This window comes from Martes martes, assembly GCF_963455335.1.
Source record: "Martes martes genome assembly, chromosome: 13".
Lineage (NCBI taxonomy): Eukaryota > Metazoa > Chordata > Mammalia > Carnivora > Mustelidae > Martes > Martes martes.
The window spans coordinates 46967883-46988445 of record NC_137901.1 but is presented as its reverse complement, the minus strand read 5'-3'; the positions used below and the strand labels follow the sequence as shown (position 1 = coordinate 46988445).

The following is a 20563-nucleotide window of genomic DNA, read 5'->3' as shown; positions in this document are numbered from 1 at the left end:
GACTTTCATGCAGTTGAAGTAATGCACGGTTCCTCAGATTTATTAATGAAACACTGTTTTTTATCTAATTCTCCCTCCGGTGATATTCATCCTGTTGACAAATTTCTAACTGTCCCTCTAGAAGTATAACTCTATCCATCTATTAGGCCAAAAGAAGCTTCCTAGATAAAGAATTCTCTTATCAGCACGTGATAAATGGAGTTACTTTCCCTCAGATTTACTAGGGTGTAATGTTCATAGACATCCCTCAAGGCAACAGAGTTTTTTCATGATCTGCTCACTTAATTAAAAAAAAAAAAAAAAAGCTTCTCAAATATGTACTAGTTTAGGACAAAAAGGAGAATCAGAATGCCACAACTTGATTTCAGAAATGTAAAGATCACCGATGATTGTGCCCACAGAACTATCTAGATGGGCAAGATTGCTCTGTACCTTGGTCCCTCTGGCCTGGTGGCTTTTCTCCCTGGGAGATAATGTGCCCAATATGAAGGAACTAGAATAAACAAGGAGGAAAATTTTTTGAAGAATCAGAACTCTGTTCTTTTTTTCTGCCTAGGCTTGTTTTATTCCTTCTTTGTTATTCCTGGAAAAATGCTGTTGTAATCATCTCTTTCAAAGTGAGTTACTTTGCTCTGTCTCAAGTGAAGGAATGTATTTCTCTAAGCCAAAAATAAAACCAAATAAATGCCTTCAGTCCTTATTTACCAAGATATGCCCAGTGTGAGCTGAAATAGTTCATCATTATCTATACACCTCTTAATGGACACATTTTTCTTCATATAAAAAGCAACCAGACTCTTGGTGTCTGTTTCCACTTAATGCAAGTCAGTGCGTTGTGGCAAAAAAAAAAAAAAAAAAAAAAAAGATAATGAGCACAAGGACTATCGATTTATATTTTTACTGAGGTTTTTTTCTGTCTTCCTTTAAGCTTTGCCACTGGCTGTGTTGTGAATGGGGGAAACATAAGATGCTTCTGCAAACCCGGATACACAGGCACACAGTGCGAAAGGTGGGTGCTGCCCCTCCCCCACTCCTGCTCTGCCTCTCCCCCAAACCCCTCCCCCAGCCTGCAGGGAGGGTGGGCTCTGCAGTCAGGCTGCAGCAGGCACGGGCTGTGGGTGGGGCTGTGCTGGGTTGTGGCTCAGAGTTGGGTGGGGCTGTCGGTTTCACCGAGGCTGGAAAAAGGTCCCTAGGGAAAAATACAAGACTGCTCACTTAATAAATCATTAACCTCCTTCTCTTTCTTGTTTTTCACATGTTTCAGAAATTTGAGAGTGAGATCCAACATATCACAGCCCTATGGACCCCCAACACATACTCCTACATATGCCTATCCCCCTGCACACTCACTGGTACCCCTCCCCCTATGTATTGCTACCTGCCCCTCCCCCTCCACAGCCCTACAGACTTATAACCCCTACCTGTCCTTACTTACTCCTATCTCCATATAAATCCTTCCTTACATACTCCTATCCCACTATATACATCCCTACATATCCCCACCCACCTACATATCCCTTCCTGGTACACATATCCCTCCCTAGCCCTAGCTCCCTATAAACTCATTCCTACATACTCCTCACCCTACAGATCCATCCCTATGTACCCCACCCCACATACATCCCTACTTGCCTGGACACACACATACAACTCGACATACTCCTATATGCACACACACATATCCACAGCCCTAAATATTCCTCCACACTCATACCCCTATCCCTATACATTATCCCCTCTCTATCCTCACCCCTTATGAACACCTGCCGGACAGTCTGTGTCATTCATTTCTGAATCGCTACTGCCTGTGGTGGGACTGTTCATGTAATGGGTGTTCAGTAATGAAACAAAAGAAAAAATGTTGCAAAATGGAAACTATGAACTTAATTATAAAGGGCTGTAGAACCAAGCTTTAGTTATTTGGAAGCAAATTTTCATGATTAGTTACCATACATAGGGCACTGCCAAGCCTTATAAGGGCTATAAAAGGTATTCACAGTCTTCCTGGGAGGATAGCACATACATATTTGAAAAAGTAACAGTACAGCATTTGAATCATATGGACAACATATTTTTAAATTTAAAATAACTTTATCATAAAATCAATACATACCTATAAAAGTGATATAATACAGGTGAGCAAAGAACCAGCGAGGCCCACTACACATCTCTGTAGCTCAACATACTCGTGCAGGCTCATATAATCCTACTTATAATCGTCTTATTTACAGAAAACCCCAGTTAAAACTTGTATGTTCTTACTAGTCAATCTGTGTGCACAGATGTTTTCTTGAAAACAAGAGTCGATTGTTGTTTCACTCTGTTTCAACTTGCTTTCTCATCTAGTGGAAGGTTAGAACTATCTTTCCATATCAATAAGTACTCACTGATAACATTGTGTCAGAACCAAGAGGTTCTGGAATCTGCTGCTAGCCCTTGAGATAGTTCTACTGTTTTCCATTCAAAGTGGCACTAAAAGTAAATCCTTGCAGCTAATTATCCGAATTATTCGTGCACATAAATCCTCAAGGTATAATTAATAGAAGTGGGTCCTTTGGATGGAAGGATAGGTGTGTTTTTCAGGCTTTTGACACATTTTGCCCAATTGCCCTCCAGAAAAGTCATCCTTGTTTTTACTCCTATCAGGAGCAAAAGAGCAAGTGCCCTAGCCTTTGATACCAGAAATGATCAAATTTTAAAATATTTGCCAGTTTGTTGGGGCCAAGTGTATATCATTTTAATTTGTATTTCTTTAATAATTAGATTGGATTTTTTTCATGTGCTTACTGACCATTTGTAGATTTTATTTTTTGGATTGCTTTTTGGGTCTTTTACTCTTTTTTTTTTTTTTCCTAGTGGAATGTTCTTTTTTTTTTTTTAATTGGTTTATACAAATTCTTTGGAAAGAAATGAACCTTTTGTACTACATGTTGCAGATATTTTTCTCAGTTTGTTTTTTGTTTGTATGGTTTTTTTGGCTTTATGTTTTATTATATGTATCTATTCTTATATTCTTCCAGTGGTCAGCCACTGGGGTCATGCTTAGGGAGGTTATTAAAATGTTTATGCCTTCTTTGCCTACTTTTATAGTTTTATTTCTTCCTTTTGGTGAGAATTTGGAAGTTAGACTTTTGGTGGTGTCATGGTGTCTCACATGGCAGGTAGAGAGTTAGGGTCAAACGTGCAGCTACAAGGGTCCAAGTAACTCTGACTACCCCAGGATCCCATCTCCATGACCCGGGGCCCATGCTGCAGGAAACACACATAGTAATTAGCTGCATCCCAGAGCCACACTCAGTAGGTTGAGATGTTCACACTAGGGGAGGCACAAGGAAAGTAGGCCAGTAAGGGGCCTGGCAGATTCCCATCCCTCATGCCATACTCGCGGTGGGATATGTGCTCACGGAGTGAATGGGGATAGCTTTTCCTTCTCTTCCTCTCATGCTATCACATTCCTGATCTCTCCCCTACCTCTCTCGCTTTTGTCAAGTACTTGTAGTTGAATTCACTAAAGGTCAGTGTGCATTTACAAAATTTCTACATAAACTTAGACTCGTTTCTGTACGTTTTATTTGGTCTTTGTGCCGTTACCATTTCCATGTCATTTCCGAAAGTATAAAATGCCTTTTGATATTTGGTTGAGCAAGGCTTCCCACATAACTGTTATTTAAAATGTTTTCCTTAGCCATTCTGGCACCTTATTTTCCTGGATACACTTTAGAAAGAGTTTTACCTAATTTCAATAACCAGAAACTATATTTAGCTGGATTTCATAGGAGGAAGGCAGGGCCACTCTAGACTGGTGTTATCTGAGATCTTTGGTGGACGGGGTGGGACCTGGTAGGTCTAAGGGATGACAAGAGTCCGGTGGGCCGGGAAGGTGGCTCAAGTCAGGGAAGTAATGCAAGAAAACCCAAGGACCTTGAGGATATTTGCCATGGGAGGAAGGTACAAGACTTAGTATGGGGTCCTTGAGCATCAGCTAAGGGGCTGGACACTGTCCTGTGGTAAAAAGAAACAATTTCAAGGTTCTTCTATTTTCCATTTCCACAGGAGGAACATTGCCCACAATTGCCTCACATCTATTATTCATTCTTTCTTTCAATGAAAAATGTATGGACATCCTAGTATATGCCTGGCACTGGGCTAAGCCCTAGGGACACGTTAGCAGCTGGAGAAGAGGCCGTACCGTCAGGGTGTTACGGTCTAGTGGTGGGCAGATATACAAACCAGCTGCTGGAACAGTGACCGGGAACACAACCGGGCTGGGTCCCGCCACTGTGGGAGGGGACTCCAACTAGCCTCAGCCTCCCTAGTGAGGGACAGAAGGGGCTGCTATACTGAGGCAGGAAGGATGGTGGGATGGGAAATTGGAAGTTTCTTCAGGCTCTGTGGTTGAAAAGCTGTGAGACTCCCACCTGGGAGAGGCATCCTAGTGTAATCCTCCTCACGGTTCTTCACAAACAATGAAGCAAAAAACAGCAACAGACTGTCTGAGGCATCCATTTGGCAGGCAGCAGATCTGAAAAGAGAAATTCTTAATTAACAGTTCTCACAGATTGTGTTTGTTAACATTTGCTGTCTCAGGAAAGCAAACGAGGGTTTCTGAAAAAAATTTTTTTAAACTTTTCCACAGGTAAATGCCATATTAATGTCAATTTTTTTCATTTGTTAAACATTTATTGAGGAGCCCCTTTGGGCCAGGCATCATTCCGGCTCCAGTCGTCAGTGACACAGTGGTAGCTACAAGGACAGGATAGGGTAAAAGGAAAATATAAGCAGGAGCCGCTGGGTGGGGGGCAGCCAATGTGAGCTTTGGGGTAGGAAAGGCTTCCCAGCTTGTACCGTGCTCTGAGGCACGCTTCTCCCTCGGCCGCTCAGAGCCACAGAAGACAAATATGTTCTCTGCTCTTTATTTGTTGTCCCAATGCCATCTATGAAATCAGGAAGTTTTACTTCAGTCCATGGTGTTTGGACACTACCTTAAAATGAGAATAAGGGAACCAGTTATTTCTGTAATGGCTAATTAACGCTTTTTACCAGAGTAAGGAAGAAGTGGACTCCAACTTCCTGAATATTTATGTAACTTTACCGTGAAGTATTTTGTAATTATGTATGTTTTACATGGAAAATTTAGATCTAGGTGAGCCATCTAAAAATAATATATTTAGAACATAGATCTTTGGGCACCTGGGTGGCTCAGTCAATTAAGCGTCTGCCTTATGCTCAGGTCATGATCCCAGGGTCCTGGGATCGAGCCATGGGTCAGGCTCTCTGCTCTGTGAGGCAAGTCTGCTTCTTCCTCTCCCTCTGCCCCTCCCCCCACCTTCAGGCCATCTTCTTGCTCTCACTCCCTCTTTCTCAAATAAATAAAATCTTTAAAAAACATAGATCTTTTGCATAGTATGGCTTATGAAGTAAATATGAGGCCTGTCATATCCAGTAAAGCCTTATGCCAACTTATGCTTAGTGGACTTAGATAAGCCACCTCTGCATAGTTACCTTCTTAATAATTAGGGAGTGCACGGGTTTTCTACTTCCTGTCTGCTTTCTGAAATGTAATCATTCCAAATGATACCAATTATACATAGATGCATATTTACAGGAATAGTTCATCATGTCTTAAAATGGTAGCTACTTTTTATTGAGTGTCTGTTATGTACAAGCATTGTATTAGATTCTTCACTACATTTTTATCTCATATTCATCCATCCAAACAGGTATTGTTAGTGCAATCATTCACTTATTCCTTTTGCATATACTTATATGGCACCTGATATGGGCACAGGCACTTTCCCAGGTGCTAGCCATGTACCAGCCAGAGAACCCAGATCCCTGTGGAGTTCACACTTTCATGACAGGAGTAGATGAGGGAACCAAAGCATGAAGGGTTAAGATAACAGCCCACAGTTACACAGCACATAGTGGAGGCGGGGATCCAGCCAGATCTTCCTGATTGAAAGCCCGTGTCCTTTGCACTGTATCACCAGTATACCCATTGGTGAAGCCTATAAAAATTACCTAACAGTTCTTTGATGCAAAGCTTAAATTTGGGGAAGAGAGTCAAATACCACATTCTCTTGATTCTATCACTTCCATTGATGAAAAGACAGCACACACACACATCGAGTTAATGACAGTTTTGGGGGGCAGGGATAGAGTGGTGTGGAACTTTGTTAATAGACAGAAGTGTTTTAGTTTCCAGCCTAATTCCAGAAAATTAACATGTGTCTATTTTGTTTTTTAAGACCTTATTTATTTATGAGAGAGAGAGAGAGAGAGCACAAGAGTGGGGAGGGGCAGAAGGAGAGGGAGAAGCAAACTTCCCACTGAGTGGGGAGGCTGACACAGGGCTGGATCCCAGGACCCTGAGATTATGACCTGAGCTGAAGGCAGACCCTTAAGGGACTGAGCCAGGCAGCCATCCCTGTTTGTTTTTGTTTTTTAACAGAAACTTGGTATCCAGGAAATGTCTTTTAACTTAAATAAGGAATTGAGTTCTCATCACTAAATTATGTAGAATAATAAAGGCTCCAAACCAGGGGTAGGCACTATAACTGCTCTCAGTCATTCAAGCTCATTAAATACAGTCATGCAGCAATTAGTGCAAATATGAATTATGCGGGCTTGAAATAGTCCAACAGGAAATATTAATAAGGTACCCATTTCTGAACACATTTTGAAATTATATGAATTTTACTTTTAATTTTTCTTTGAGGAAGTTCGCCATTAAATAAGCAACATTTCATTGTGTGGTATCTTCAGGAACATAACTCTTACATAAAATTTATCCATCCCTGATTTCCATATTGGTCAAACCACTGGATCCTGTATGCATTTTGTTCATCTGCCCTTTGACTCTACGGGTGATTAAGGATTTTGTTGTCCTGGTATCAAGGAGGAGGGACCAAGTTCTGGCCATCTTCCACGTCCTCTGTTCTCATTCTCTGTATTGAGACACATTTATTCCTCCAAATCAATGTCTGCCTTCCTGTTATAGGGTTACAGTGTCCCAAACAGGGAGTTAGAAGGAGAAAAAAAAATTGGGTGGAACAAATGATGAGTTTTTTTGGTGTTTCTCCTTTTCTTCTTTATTTTGAGTAGGTGTGCACCAGGGTATTTTGGGAATCCCCAGAAGCTTGGAGGTAGCTGCCAACCATGCAATTGTAACAGCAATGGCCATCCAGGCAGTTGTCACCCCCTGACTGGAGGTAAGATGGGCTCACATCTTTGTTAACCTGCATTTATCAATCTGGTATAAAATAGTAGGCAAAGAACCCTGGCAAATATTTTCAGAAACCATAATACACAAGTCCAGTGAACAAATGATCTCCTTCTTTTGACAACCTTGGGAATGAATGCTTAGGCAGTATTTACAGTTTGGTAAATAACTTACTTCAAGTTGGCTTTTTTAAAAAAGATGAATTGTTTTAAAACTCAACTAATTAGAGCCAAGCTAACGTCAGCTCCTACTTTGGTGATTTTGTTAAGCTCTCCCTTGGCATTATAAGGTTATCATCACATCAGTTTTCTTCATGTGTGTAACTGAAGAAGTCAACACACTTTTTCTAGGATAGCAATAAATGTCTGGGATGTGGGTGGTATAGCTGGGATGGATTTCACATGCCAAGAAAAAGACCATTACTAGGAGTTAGTATGGGTTCATTAGGAACAACTTGGAAGAGAAGGGAAAAAGGTTTTCTTCTTTCTTTGATGGAGAATATTAAGATGATTTACCAAGAAAATATCATGGATCTATGTAATGCCAAACCTTAGATAAAATCTCTTATTTTATAATTATGGACAAGATGAAGAACTAAACCCAGATGGTGTGGGTTTAGATCTGGTCAAGTGACTGCTCCAAAGGAATGTAGAGTATATGGATTATTATCAGTCTAGATTATTATCAGTCTAGAGTGAGGTATCTGTTGATGTGTACTGGGTCTTAATCCTTGGCTCCCTCTTGTTCAACACTGTTGACCTGAATGGAAATATAAAAGGCGTGCCCACCCAGTTATCAGATGACACAAAGTTGGGAGAAATAGAAAATGTCTCCTATGGCACATTTAGAATAACTCAAGGGACTCAACAGCCTGGAACGATGGGCCAAGTCTAACAAGACAACATTATGTTAGAGATAAGCACATGGTCCTATAGTTGAATGGCATAAAAATAAGTATGTCATAAAGGAGATGTGGGTTAGTAGCAACGGTGAAAAAGACTGAGGTCTTAGTCAGCCCCAAGTTCAAGGAGAGTAAGGTGGCCCTTAGGATGCCTCATATAATCTTCAGTGAGTTCTAGAGTCTAAAACCAGGTGGTCTGCCGTTCTCTGGTATGTGGCTCATTGTAAGTCCTCATGTGAGGCTTATGTCTCTAGAAGATATTAAACAAGCTACAGTGTGTTCAGAAGGAGTGTAAGACTTTGAAAAAAACTCAAAGCCATGTCACATGAAGGGTTGACAAACCAGGACTGTGAAAGGAAGACTTGGGAAGGACGTATTTGAAAGACTGATGTGTGGGAGAAGGGTTGGTTTTGTTCTATATGGCATAAGAGGTAGAACCCAAGAAGTGGAAACTAGAGGGAGATCTACTTTAAATATCCTAAGGAAGACGTGTCAGGGGTTTAAAGATGAAAAGGATTGTTCTGGAAAAAATGAGTTTCTACTGTGACTGTAATATTCAAGGAGAAGCTTCAGCATCATACACAGCATATTCATGAGATTAATATCTTTTCAAGCCTCTTTCTCTCCTACTCTAACAACAACAACAACAATAACAAAGCAGCCTGATGTGAGGATGGTAATTGTGTGTTCCCCAAATGGAAGAAAATGCTCACACATGACACTTTCTGTTCCTGTGAGCTTTTTTTTTTCCCTGTGAGTTTTATTTCCCCCCTCTTTTTCATTCTTTCTTTTTCTTTTAAATAATAACCCACAGATTCCTTGGTGGTCAAAATTCAAACTTGTTGAAAAAATTGCCCTGATAAATCAATCCTCCACATGAGCCAAGTCCTCCCTAGACTATTTGAGATGTTATGGGAGATTGTAAAGACAATAAAACCATGTTTCCTGGCCCTAAGGCATTTATAGTCTAATTGAGAAAATGAAAGTGATGTAATGATGCATACACGTAAGAATGAGTTTTTAAAAAAGGATGAGTAAGAACCACCTCTGATTACATATATAATAAACTAAAATGTCTACAAATATATAGAAAGGAGACACTGTCTTTGGGTGGTGGGATCAGGGATGATGTCTTTACATTATTTTTCTGATTTTTCCAAATTTTCCATAGTGGACTTACATTATTTATTTTATAATTTAAAGTAAATGTAGTTTAAAATATATGTATATACACAGAAAGTGAGGATTATTGCCTGCTGCTGAGAAGACAAAACATGAAAGCCTCCTTGTAGCATGTCTAGGAAAATTTCGAGCTTTAAGATTTCCTGTGGTGAGGTTAGATTATTTTTCTAGAGGGGAGGGAGAGGGCATTTGATTGTAACAATGCAGAGTATGGGGAAAAGAGGAAAAATGGGAAGAGTAAAGAATGTCCAGGGATGACCAGTAGGCTTTCCTGACTATAGCTGAGAACCTCAAAATCTAGCTCATATCTGTGGTAGTTAGCAGTGCGGGTCCACTAACATTACGTGCATCTCTCTCTCTCAGCATCCGTCACACTGTTCTGTCCTTTATCTGCCTTTCCCATGGGACCAGGGAACTACAGAACAGCAGGGATTTTTGTCTTAGTGGCTTTGTATTTCCTGTATGTGGCGCAATGCCATAGCACACCGTGGACACCCAGAGGTGCTTAATCAATGTTTTTTGAATGTTCTTGAATGACACTGGAAGAGATATCAACAATTACATAGGAAGCTGTCAAGTGAAGAAAGCCTTAACTAATGATTAGGGGTTTTAATTAGATAAAAATATCATGACCCTTTATAGAGAAGAAACTGAATAGACAGGGAAGTCACGAGAGTTGTTCCTACAGCAAGACTGGTGGGAGATGGGAAAGCTCCCCGAACAATGGCATGGGTAAAGAAGAGACAAAAGAAGAGTCAGTGGTGTTAGATAGTTGGGTGACTAAAATCTTCCCAACTAGCTTTTCTGAGAACCAAGTTAAAAAGCAGATGAAGAGAAAGTTTATCAACAGTATTTTCTTTGGTTATCCCTCTTTTCAGACTGCCTGAACCAAGAGCCCAAAGATGGTGGCCCTGGAGAAGAATGTGATGGTGAGAAAAGAAAGCCACCCCTCCTTTCTGACTTGTGGGGTTTAGTTAAGATTTGCAAGCCTTGTGCTGGGACATGCAATGGGAAAGCAATGGTGGGAGGAAGTGGGGGGAGGATTTCTTAGGGTCAAGTCCAGCCTCTGTCAACTCATAGCTGTATGACCTTGGGCAAGTGACCTGATTTCTTCAAGCCTCAGTTTCATCATTTGTAAAATGGACATAATAACTGTACGTACCTCACAGATTCACTGGGAAAATGCTGGTAAACCTCTTATCGCAATATCTGGTAAATAGCAAGCTCTCGATAAATAAAAGCTATTTTTTATTATTTTTCCACATACAAAATAGTGTATGTTTTTATACACTAGTATAAAAACACTAGTATAAAAACACTAGTATAAAAATAGTGTATGATTCTATGTTGCATAGAATCACTATGTTTCGCAGTTTTATTGAGATACAGTTGACATGCAACATTGGGTTAAAGTACGCCACATTAACAATTTGATATCTGTATGTATTGTGAAATGTTTATCACAGGAAGTTTCATTAATAACCTCACAAAGTTATAAAGTTTTTTTCTAGTGAGGAGAACTTTTTAAGACAGACTGTCTTGGAAACTTCCAAATATATAATACATTGTTGTTGATGATAGTCTCTGCGTTGTGCATTATTACATCCCCATAACTTATTTATCTTTTAACTGGAAGTTTGTACCTTTTGACTCCTTTCCCCAGTTTCCCTCACTCCACCACTTCTTTTTCAAAATGTTCCCTGTCTAGAGATCTCTCTTTTGCAGAATCTGCATCCCTCCCAAGAAGTCCAGGATTGTGATTTTTGCCTGTGATGTCCTATGTGCATATTAACTGGGCTCTATGGCCCTTGTATTCTGTTTACATTCCTGTGGCACATTTGCCTTTGATTGTGGCCCTGACAGACTGTGACAGCTGTGTGATGACACTCTTGAATGACCTGGCCACCATGGGCGATGAGCTCCACCTGGTCAAGTCTCAGCTGCATGGCCTGAGCGGCAGCACCAGATCTCTGGAGCAGATGAAGCACTTGGAGACCCAGATCAAGGACCTAAGAGTACGTACCAGCAGAATGCCTGGCCCAGAATGGCTCCTTGGTGGGTAGATGCTGCGTGCAGGGCTACCCCTCAAGCAGGAGATGGGGAGATGCTCTGCTTAAGGCTCAGAGGGCTTTCCTCCCTCTGATCCAAAAGACGACTAGGTTTTTACTGCTGGAAAGTGAACATTCTTTACTTCCTGCATGTTTCTGGGCTAATTTTTCTTCTAGAACCCTTAGCTAAGTATCTTACATTCAGAAGAATCAAAAACAGATTTGTATTACATTGGTATTAATTCTTTAAATGTTTGATGGCATTTTCCAATGAAGCCATGTAGGCCTGAGATTTTCTTTGTTGGAAGTTTTTTTTTTGTTTTGGGTTTGTTTTTTTTTTCAATACACCTTAAGTTCAATCTTTAAAAAATAGGTATGGGACTATTGGGGTTATATATTTCTTCTTGAGTGACATTTGGTAATTTGTGCCTTTCAAATAATTTTTTCATTTCTTCTAAATTATCAAATGTATTGACATAAAATTGTTCATACTTTTTCTATTTTATCCTTTTAATATCTGTAAAATCTGCAGAAATACCCTCTCATGGATTTCTGATATTGATAATTTATGTCTTAGCTCTTTTTCTTAATTATTCTGGCTAGAGGTTTATTAGTTTTAATGATCTTCTTATTTCATTGATTTTCTCCATATATTTTTTTTCCTTCTTCTTGCTTTGGGTTTAATTGGCTATTCATTTTCTAGTTTCTTAAGATGAAAGCTTATCTTACTGATTTAAACCTTTCTTGTTTCTATTATAAGCATTTAATACTATGAATTTCCCCCAAAGCACTACCTCAGCTGTTTTCCACGCATTTTGAAAATCTGTGTTTTCATTTTTGTTCAATTCAAAAGATTTTCTAATTTCCTTATGACGTGTCTTTGACCCCTGAATTATTTGGAAATGTGTTAATTTCCAAACTGGACATGTTCCAGGTAACTTTTTGTTATCGATTTCTAATTTAATTCTGTTGTGGTCAAAGAACATACTTTAAATATGATACCAGTTTTTAAAAAACGTGTTGAGATCTCTTTCATAGCCCAGGATTTGGTTCATCTGGGACTATATTCTATGTGCACTTGGAAAGAAGGTGACCCAGAGGATATTCAAGAGAAGTAATAAGGCCTCAAGTGTCCCACAGAGTCAGAGTCGGGCTCCCTGGGGGAAACGGAGGGCACTTCTGCTCATGAATGGAGGCTTAAAAAAAAAACCTTGAAACTGCTCAGTGTTCAGTGTTGAACAATGAGTATGGGAGAAACTAGAAAAGCTACAGATCTGATTCACAAACCAGGGTCTGTACTGGAATGTGACATCCTCAACGTCACCATAGCGTACAAGACCCAAGCTGCCAATGTAAGATCTGGTTCTGGACTTGGGGATCTAGGGTGGGAGTGGTGATGACCATAAGGTCATTGGTCAGGACACAGAGAGCACAGAGAGAAAGGGAGACAATATTTACCTGCAGACATTGGAGTAGACAAATATCAACACAAAAAACATCCGATAGAAACAACCATTAAGAGATGAGTTCCCTCTAGAGAAAATGAAAATCCTAAGACAACTGGAAAATTATTTTGAAGAATTAACAATTCAATCAAAAGGACAAGAAATTAGAAAATTGTTAAAAACACTAGAATCTAAATAAGAGGGGTAGATATGAAAAGATCCAGTTGAAAATCACGGAAATGAAAAAAAAAATTTACTCATTGAAGTAAAAGAATTCAGTAGAGGAGATAAACCCTAAACTAGACATAGTAAAAAGAGACTTTGGGGAAAGTTTAATAAATACTCTTGAAACGAGGGCTGATTCTAAACCCATCAGTGCTTATAACTGAGTATATGGTTGACTCTTGAACAGTGTGGGGGTTAGGGGCACCGACCCCCTGCACAGTTGAAAATCAGCATATAACTCTGATTCCTCAAAAACTTAACTACTAGTAGCCTACTGTCGACCAGAAGCCTTAACAACAGCAAAAATAGTTAACACATTTTTTGTGTAGGTATTATATACTGTATTCTTACAATAATACCTAACTTTCTCTAATTTTTTTTTGTTATTTCTAGGCTACATGGTTCATCTGCAAGTTTTTTCAAATTGTTACAAATATCCAAAAAATTTTCCAAAATATTTGTTGAAAAAAAGGTCCATGTATAAGTAGACATAGGCTGTTCAAACCTATTTTGTTCAAGGTTGAACTTTGTGTGGCAAAAAATAATGCTAGAAAAAATGACTCTTTTCCATCCCATCAGGGTAAATTTTAGTTCATGATTAGTTCAGACTTAAGATAGAGAGGAAAAAGCCATTATGTTTGGAGAGAAAAAAAAAAGCCACTGGAGTCACTTTGATGTCATCAATATAACCAACACTGCAGTTCTTCAATAAAGGGCAGGGACTCAGCAATTTAGTACTGGCCTTAAGAGCCAGACTCTGTGATAAGTGCTTTATTTAATTCTCACAATGTCCTATGAGGAAAATAGTGTTATCCTCATTTACCACGCATGTTAAAGCTAAGTAACTTGGTGGTTACTAGGTGGTTCTAGAATTCAAACCAAGATCAAATTCCAAAGACCACGCTTTACTACCCACTCTACTTATCTAGGTATTCTACTAACATTCTGTCGGATGATAGGCCTCAGCTTTCCCAGAGTAGAATTAAAATAGTTCTATTTTAGATCACACATACCCTGAAAATTCACTAGGCATAAGCGTGAGAAGGAGAATGACATTTTTGAATGTTGATGTTATGCGACACTTCAGAACATCATCTAAACAACCTGGCAGTGTAATATTATACTCCCTGATTTACCGATGAAGGAGATAAAACTCAGTGAGGCTTATCTACAAAGTGGCAGACCTCGGGTTTGGACCTAAGCTGTAAAGCCTGTGTTCCCCCCAACACTGGCTCTCTCGCATGCAAGTGGACGTGATAATGTTGCTTTTTCCTGTATATTTCTTCAAGGGATTAACAAGTTTTTTTCCAAAAAAATGAAAATGATCACCAGTCTAGATATTATGTGCAGCAATGTCACCCTCTAAAAGTAATGAGGCAGTTTAGTACCCAAAATGACTGGATTCTGGTCCTTAAGCAATCAGTGGTCAGCTCGACAGCTGTGGCATGGATAAGTCACCCAACTTCTTTAGGCTTCCCTTTTCTCATTTGTAATATGAGAGCGTTCATTTAAATGAGCTCTCAATTCCCTTCCTGCCATCAGATTCTTTGAGTCTAATGGGTCCTTCACTAAAGTAGCTTTAGGCACTGCTTTTAGTATTATAATGTTAAATATAGGTTAAGGGGCGCCTGGGTGGCTCAGTGGGTTAAAGCCTCTGCCTTCAGGTCCTAGGAGGGGCCCCCTTCAGGCTCTCTGCTCTGTGGGGGGGTCTGCCTCCCCTCCCCCCAACCCCCTCCCCTGCCTACTTGTGATTTCTGTCTGTCAAGTAAATAAATAAAATCTTAAATAAATAAATAAAAATAAGTTAAAAGCAACACAATGTATTACAGTCTGAAAAGTAATACACCAGGTAGGTGGTACCACCCTCATTTCTTTAAGGCTAGATCACTAACTCAAGTAAAGTAGCTCTTATCTCTTCATGTTTTTAAGTTTATTTTAGAGCCTTGTCACAACTTATGTCATAAAGTAGATTCTTAGGGCACCTGGTTGGCTCAGTCAGTTGGGCATCTGACTCTTGATTTCGGCTCAGGTCATATCTCAGGTCGTGAGATGGAGCCTCCTGTCGGGCTCCACGCTTAGCACTGAGTCTGCTTAAGATTCTCTCTCTCCCTCTCCCTCTGCCCCTCCCCATACTCTCTTATCTCTAAATACATACATACATACATACATGCATAAAATCTTAAAAAAAGAGAGAGAGTAGAATCTTCAAGTAGCCGATTTCAAAGAACCCAACCTTTTCCTGTGGACCTACACTGGGCTTGCTAAATGAATCTTTCTGTATCATTACTAGGATTACGAAGTTCATAGGGCTTACTCTAAAATTCTGCTCTAATGTGAGATTAACTTTGCATTTACTTTCAGAATCAGTTACTCACCTACCGGTCTGCCATTTCAAATCACGGATTAAAAATGGATGGTCTAGAAAAGGAACTGGGTAGTTTGAATCATGAATTTGAAACTTTGCAAGAAAAGGTAACATGTTACGTCAATAATGTTAACTTTTTATTGTTGTTGTCCCCAAAATATTGATAGCTCTCCCCCCCCAAAATGGTTTGTTGCTAATCAATTTATTTTCATATAGGTTCAAGTAAATTCCAGAAAAGCACAAGCAATACATAACAATGTCGATCGGACCATCCAAAGTGCAAAAGAGCTGGACGCAAAGATTAAAAATGTCATCCAGAATGTGCACAGTAAGGAGTTACTCAATCCAATTAAATATTTTTTTTATTATATATAGCCTGTTCTGTGCCCTGAAAGAATTTCTCCTAAAGAGTTCAACATTATGGAAGGGATCCTGTAGTGACACTAAAAACTAATATGAACCCTCCATAAAAATCTCTGCGCTTTTTTTTGTTTGTTTGTGTTTTAGTAGTCGACCGGAGTCCAGAATTCCCAGTTTAATAAACTACTCAATGTTTTCTAGTTCTCTTGAAGCAGATCTCTGGGACAAATGGGGAAGGCAACAACCTGCCTCCGGGGGATTTTTCCAGAGAGTGGGCTGAAGCAGAGCGCATGATGAGAGAGCTACGGAACCGCAACTTTGGAGAGCAACTGAGAGAAGCAGAAGCTGAAAAAAGAGAGGCTCGGCTCTGTAAGGACCTTCCCAGATCCTTGCATGCAGGCCATTCTAGTGGGTTTGAAATACAGTGTGCAAAGTACAACAAAGCCAGGTCCCTGGGTACAGGTGGAGAGACTTGTCATTTCACTGTACAGGATTTTTTTTTTTTTTTAAGATTTATTTATTTATTTTAGAGGGGTGGGGGAAGGGCAGAGAGAGAGGGAGAAAATCTCCCGCAGACTCTGTGCTGAGCCAAAATCAAAGAGTTGGACATTCAGCGGACTGAACCTCCCAGGCACCCCAACATACACGACTTTTAGAGCAGCGTATGAACCTGGGTAGCCTTTCTGAGCTACCAAGAGGTGGTAAGAACATAACATCTTACCATCATGCAAAAAAAGAAAAAATGAGAGAGATTCTTCTCCTAAGACATTAGATACTGAGACCTCCTTTTCCTTCTTAACATTTTTCTTCTTTATTCAACTCCACCCAACTTTCTCATGGTATCGTTTTTTAATGGTCACCTCACCACCATCAGGGTTGGGAATCACAAATTGATATTAACACTACTATTGTGGAAACCGAAAACTGGGTGTAGATATTGAATATATCTAAAGGTTCTGGTGAGGGACAATGCCTCATTAGTTCAAAACTGAGAAATAGAAGCCTGGTGCATAGTTTTTCAAAGAGCGATCTTTCTTCTCTAATGGTACGTCAGTGGCTAATATACAGATGGTAACAGTTTTCTTTACCATTTGTGGTGTTCAGATTTAATAGTAGTGTATGCTTTTGACTGAGGGGACAGTGTTAGTTTGCAGTTAGTAGTCGTTCGTAGTAGCAGTAGTAGTAGTGTTAGTTGGTAGTGTTAGTAGTACTGTTTGGAGTATGCAGTTTACCCTCTGCAGGTCTTGTTCAAGTGCCAAGACTGACTGGCCATGAAACTTGGGATCAGTCTCCTAGTTTCTCGGGCTGTCCTTTTCCATATCTGAAACATGAGACTGGTATTATTTTTTTCATGTGGGTTATGTATGCACACATAGCCATGCACACAGCAAGTGCTGCATAAATGTTAGTTTCCTTTCCTGTTCCCTTACAAGTTCAAGGAAAACCAGGAAATGAGTGGAAACTCGGTTCTTCTTCTGTAGTCTTTATAGTTTAGCTTCAAGGTACTCATGTCTCAAGTGAAAAACAAAACGTGATGTATTCCAGTGCTGACTCGGATTAAGAGCTGGCTGGAACAGCACCAAGGCGAGAACAACGCCCTTGTTAAGAGTCTACAGGATTCTTTGCATGACTACGAAGCCAAACTCGGCGACCTCCGTGCCATGCTACAGAAGGCAGCTGCCCAAGCAAAGCAGGCCGCTGGCCTCAACCGAGAAAACGAGAAAGCTCTGGAATCCATCAAGGTGGGTCCACGGTCAGCATCTGCACGCTTTCATTAATGACAAGGCGGAGGAAGCAGGTATCTCTAACAAAGTGGCCTGGCTGCGCGCCTGTCTGCACATCTAGTCTGTGTGCGTCCGTCTGTATAGCAGATGCTCATCAAACAGAAATCAGGAATTAAATGGAAAACCAAAGTCATTTCTGCTCCTCAGTCACCAGAAAAGATTGTGAACTCGAACCACAGAGAAAGCCGAGCAAATGGCTTTACCCCTGCCCCGGGCTGACGGAGTACTGGAGGAATAATGTTGTCAAGTAGATGAGAAATGAAACCAATATTGCTATAATTAAATCCAAGGATATAATATATGTTTTAAATAAGCTACTTTTTGTGTCAGCTGGGTAAACCTCATTATCATAATCACCGGCAAAGGCATTTTAAGCCATTATCTGCATTACAGGAAATAGATTAAAATACAGGCCTCATGCAGGAGCTGCAGAGACAGGGTTTGGAGCGCGAGATTTCATAGTACTTGTGTTTTTTCAGTGGTGCACATTGTATGCCGAGACAGCAACACGAGCTTGTGGCCTTATAAAATGACAGTAAGGTCAGAGGGAAGTAACACAGGACTGAGCCCCAACAAGAAGAATTTGGTAAAAGAAAATAAATAATATCTTAGTAGATGGCAATACGCTTAACTCCCGAACACTCTTTAGACAGTGACTTTGCTGTTGGAAGTCACTGATGACGCCAGTGTCACTAATGATGGTGGAGCATGATCCAATTTTGTCTTGGAGCTTTGGTGGCTCCTTGCCTGGCCTCCCCGGGTCCTGTGTGCTCTCTTGTTGAGGACTTTGAAGCACCTGTGTGTCCTCATGGGGCCTGGCACGTAGAGGATGGTGATGGTTGCTGATTTGTTTAGTGAAAATCCCTCGTTCTGCTTCACAAAGCAGAGCTGACGCACCTCATTGGCCCAGTCACTGCCGGGATAGAAAGCTTCTTCCCCAGCGCTAACTGTTGTTTTCCTGGCGTGGAGTTTGAGGAAACCATGACAACACACCCACAGAGCAAAGTGAACTGATTTCCCCTCACTCTGTAGTTGCCTAGATGATCTTTAAGTTCAAGAGAAGCTTCAGGCTCTGAAATTACTTCTTTGCTGCAGTCCCAATGACTATGCCTCTGCCTTCTGATAACATATCATGTTGTTCAAGCAGATACTCTTTTTTTCTCTCCAGACACAAGCCCAAGAAATGAATTCCCTGCGGAGTGATTTGTCCAAGTACCTAGCCACGGCGGACTCTTCCTTACTGCAGACCAACGTGCTCTTGCAGCAGATGGGGAAAAGCCAGGAGGTAGAGACAAACTGGTTCTCCAGAAAACTGAAAAAACATTCAGATCATATATGAGGAATCTAGAATATGGGCTAACCTGTGTTTTTTCTGCAATATATATCTTTTAGATGGAAGGAAATAAACCAAAATGTTTACCATGCTGCCCCTTTGGGGTGCCGGGGTGCCAGTGATGGGTCTTTCCTATGTCTAGTCCTATCACCTAATTAGCCCATAGCAAGCAAAGGTTGCTTTTGTGAAAATGAAATGAAATTGGAATGCTGTTTTTAAAATATCAAGCCTACTTTTATTATTAGCGGGGCGTATCTAGGACTAATCAAAGATTGACCCCATTAGCAGCCCAATGGGTATTTGGGAAATATCTTTTATAATCGCTACTTTTAAATCAGAAAAGAGAAAGGGTTTGGTTTAGTACAACTTTACACTAATGATAACAGTGTGCTTTTATAAAATTTATCAAAGTGGGTATCCACCATAAGAAAAATGTTCCAAAGTTGGGAAAAGTTAGAGATCTGTCAGTACCACTGCTGAAGTAATGCATCCGGGAACCTGAAGTCTATGAGAGTTCAAGAAAATGGCATATACATTGTTTGCTTCAATTGACACTGTCTCTGTTTACCTGGACACATAGGAATACGAAAAGTTAGCTGCCACTATAAAGGAAGAAAGACACAGGCTAAGTGACAAAGTGAGAGAACTTTCCCGGTCTGCCAGCAAAGCGTCCCTGGTGGCGGAGGCAGAAGCGCATGCGCAGTCTTTGCAAAAGTTGGCGAAGCAGCTGGAGGAGTGAGTGAGCCCCGAGGTCTAATTGAACGGGGAGCTGGAGCCTAGTGTGCAAGCCTGCCCTACAACTGGGTCTCCAGAACAGGGTGGAGGGTGGGACCCAGGGCCCAGGACCCAATCCCACCTGAAACAGGGGTTTGATTCCCAGATGCGTGCACATCACCCCTGGTCTTCCCTTTGCCTGGTGAATCGGGGAAGCTGGGGGAGGGGGCGGGTGGAGAGGGCCTCAGCGGCAAGCAGTGGGGCCTGCTGGAGCCCTTCGCCTGCACTGTCTTCCAGGATCAAGAGGAACACCAGTGGGAATGAGCTGGTGCGCTGTGCAGTGGACGCCGCCACGGCCTATGAGAACATTCTCAACGCCATCAAAGCGGCTGAGGACGCCGCCGACAAGGCCACCAGCGCGTCCGAGTCTGCGCTCCAGGTGGGCACCTGCGCTGGGACCCTTTCTTTTTGTATGCACTGAGAAATAGAAACAAGCGTTATTGTAAATCAGAATTCGTTGTGTAGAATAGATGTGAACTTGCTCTAGATGTGGGCCATTTCTGTATTTCACTTGACGGTCTTGATCTGTGTTGCACAGCTGAAAAAGCCATTTGTAAAACCAAATGGAAATTACACTGATTGTGAGTGTTGAACCAAGATGAGTGATATATCCTGCCCCTTTCTAGGAATGATTTAGGCTGTGATTAAGTATTGACATTTCCCAAGGAAGAGAGAGATTTTATGTACAGTGCGGTGATCATTTATTTCCTGTTATTTGTCTTCACACCTAGGCATGTCTTAGTTCTATGGGACCTTCTCTGCACCATATAATATTCCTATACCTAAAAATAAAGAACAGAATATTAGACATCCGAGAATTAGGAGACAGGCCTCCTTGGAAGGTTAAAGACATTTCTCTCCCAAATATTGAACACCCAAAAGCAATTCAGTCCTGTCTCAGTTATTGAAGAAGGTATTGTGCAG

At 40.8% G+C, this 20563-nt stretch overlaps 1 protein-coding gene across 2 annotated transcripts in view; it reads left to right on the top strand.

Moving 5' to 3' along the window:
- LAMA3 (laminin subunit alpha 3) overlaps positions 1-20563 on the top strand; it is a gene marked incomplete at its 5' end in the record, with an annotated part of 268142 nt that overhangs the window by 202114 nt on the left and 45465 nt on the right. For both annotated transcript variants that reach the window (XM_080821882.1, XM_080821881.1), the window contains 11 exons: positions 929-1009; positions 7105-7211; positions 10184-10234; positions 11169-11320; positions 15385-15495; positions 15605-15716; positions 15950-16117; positions 17294-17490; positions 18701-18817; positions 19446-19600; positions 19877-20018. In XM_080821882.1, coding sequence (XP_080678008.1) covers positions 929-1009; positions 7105-7211; positions 10184-10234; positions 11169-11320; positions 15385-15495; positions 15605-15716; positions 15950-16117; positions 17294-17490; positions 18701-18817; positions 19446-19600; positions 19877-20018 — 1393 coding nt within the window. The remainder of the gene's footprint in view (positions 1-928; positions 1010-7104; positions 7212-10183; positions 10235-11168; positions 11321-15384; positions 15496-15604; positions 15717-15949; positions 16118-17293; positions 17491-18700; positions 18818-19445; positions 19601-19876; positions 20019-20563) is intronic.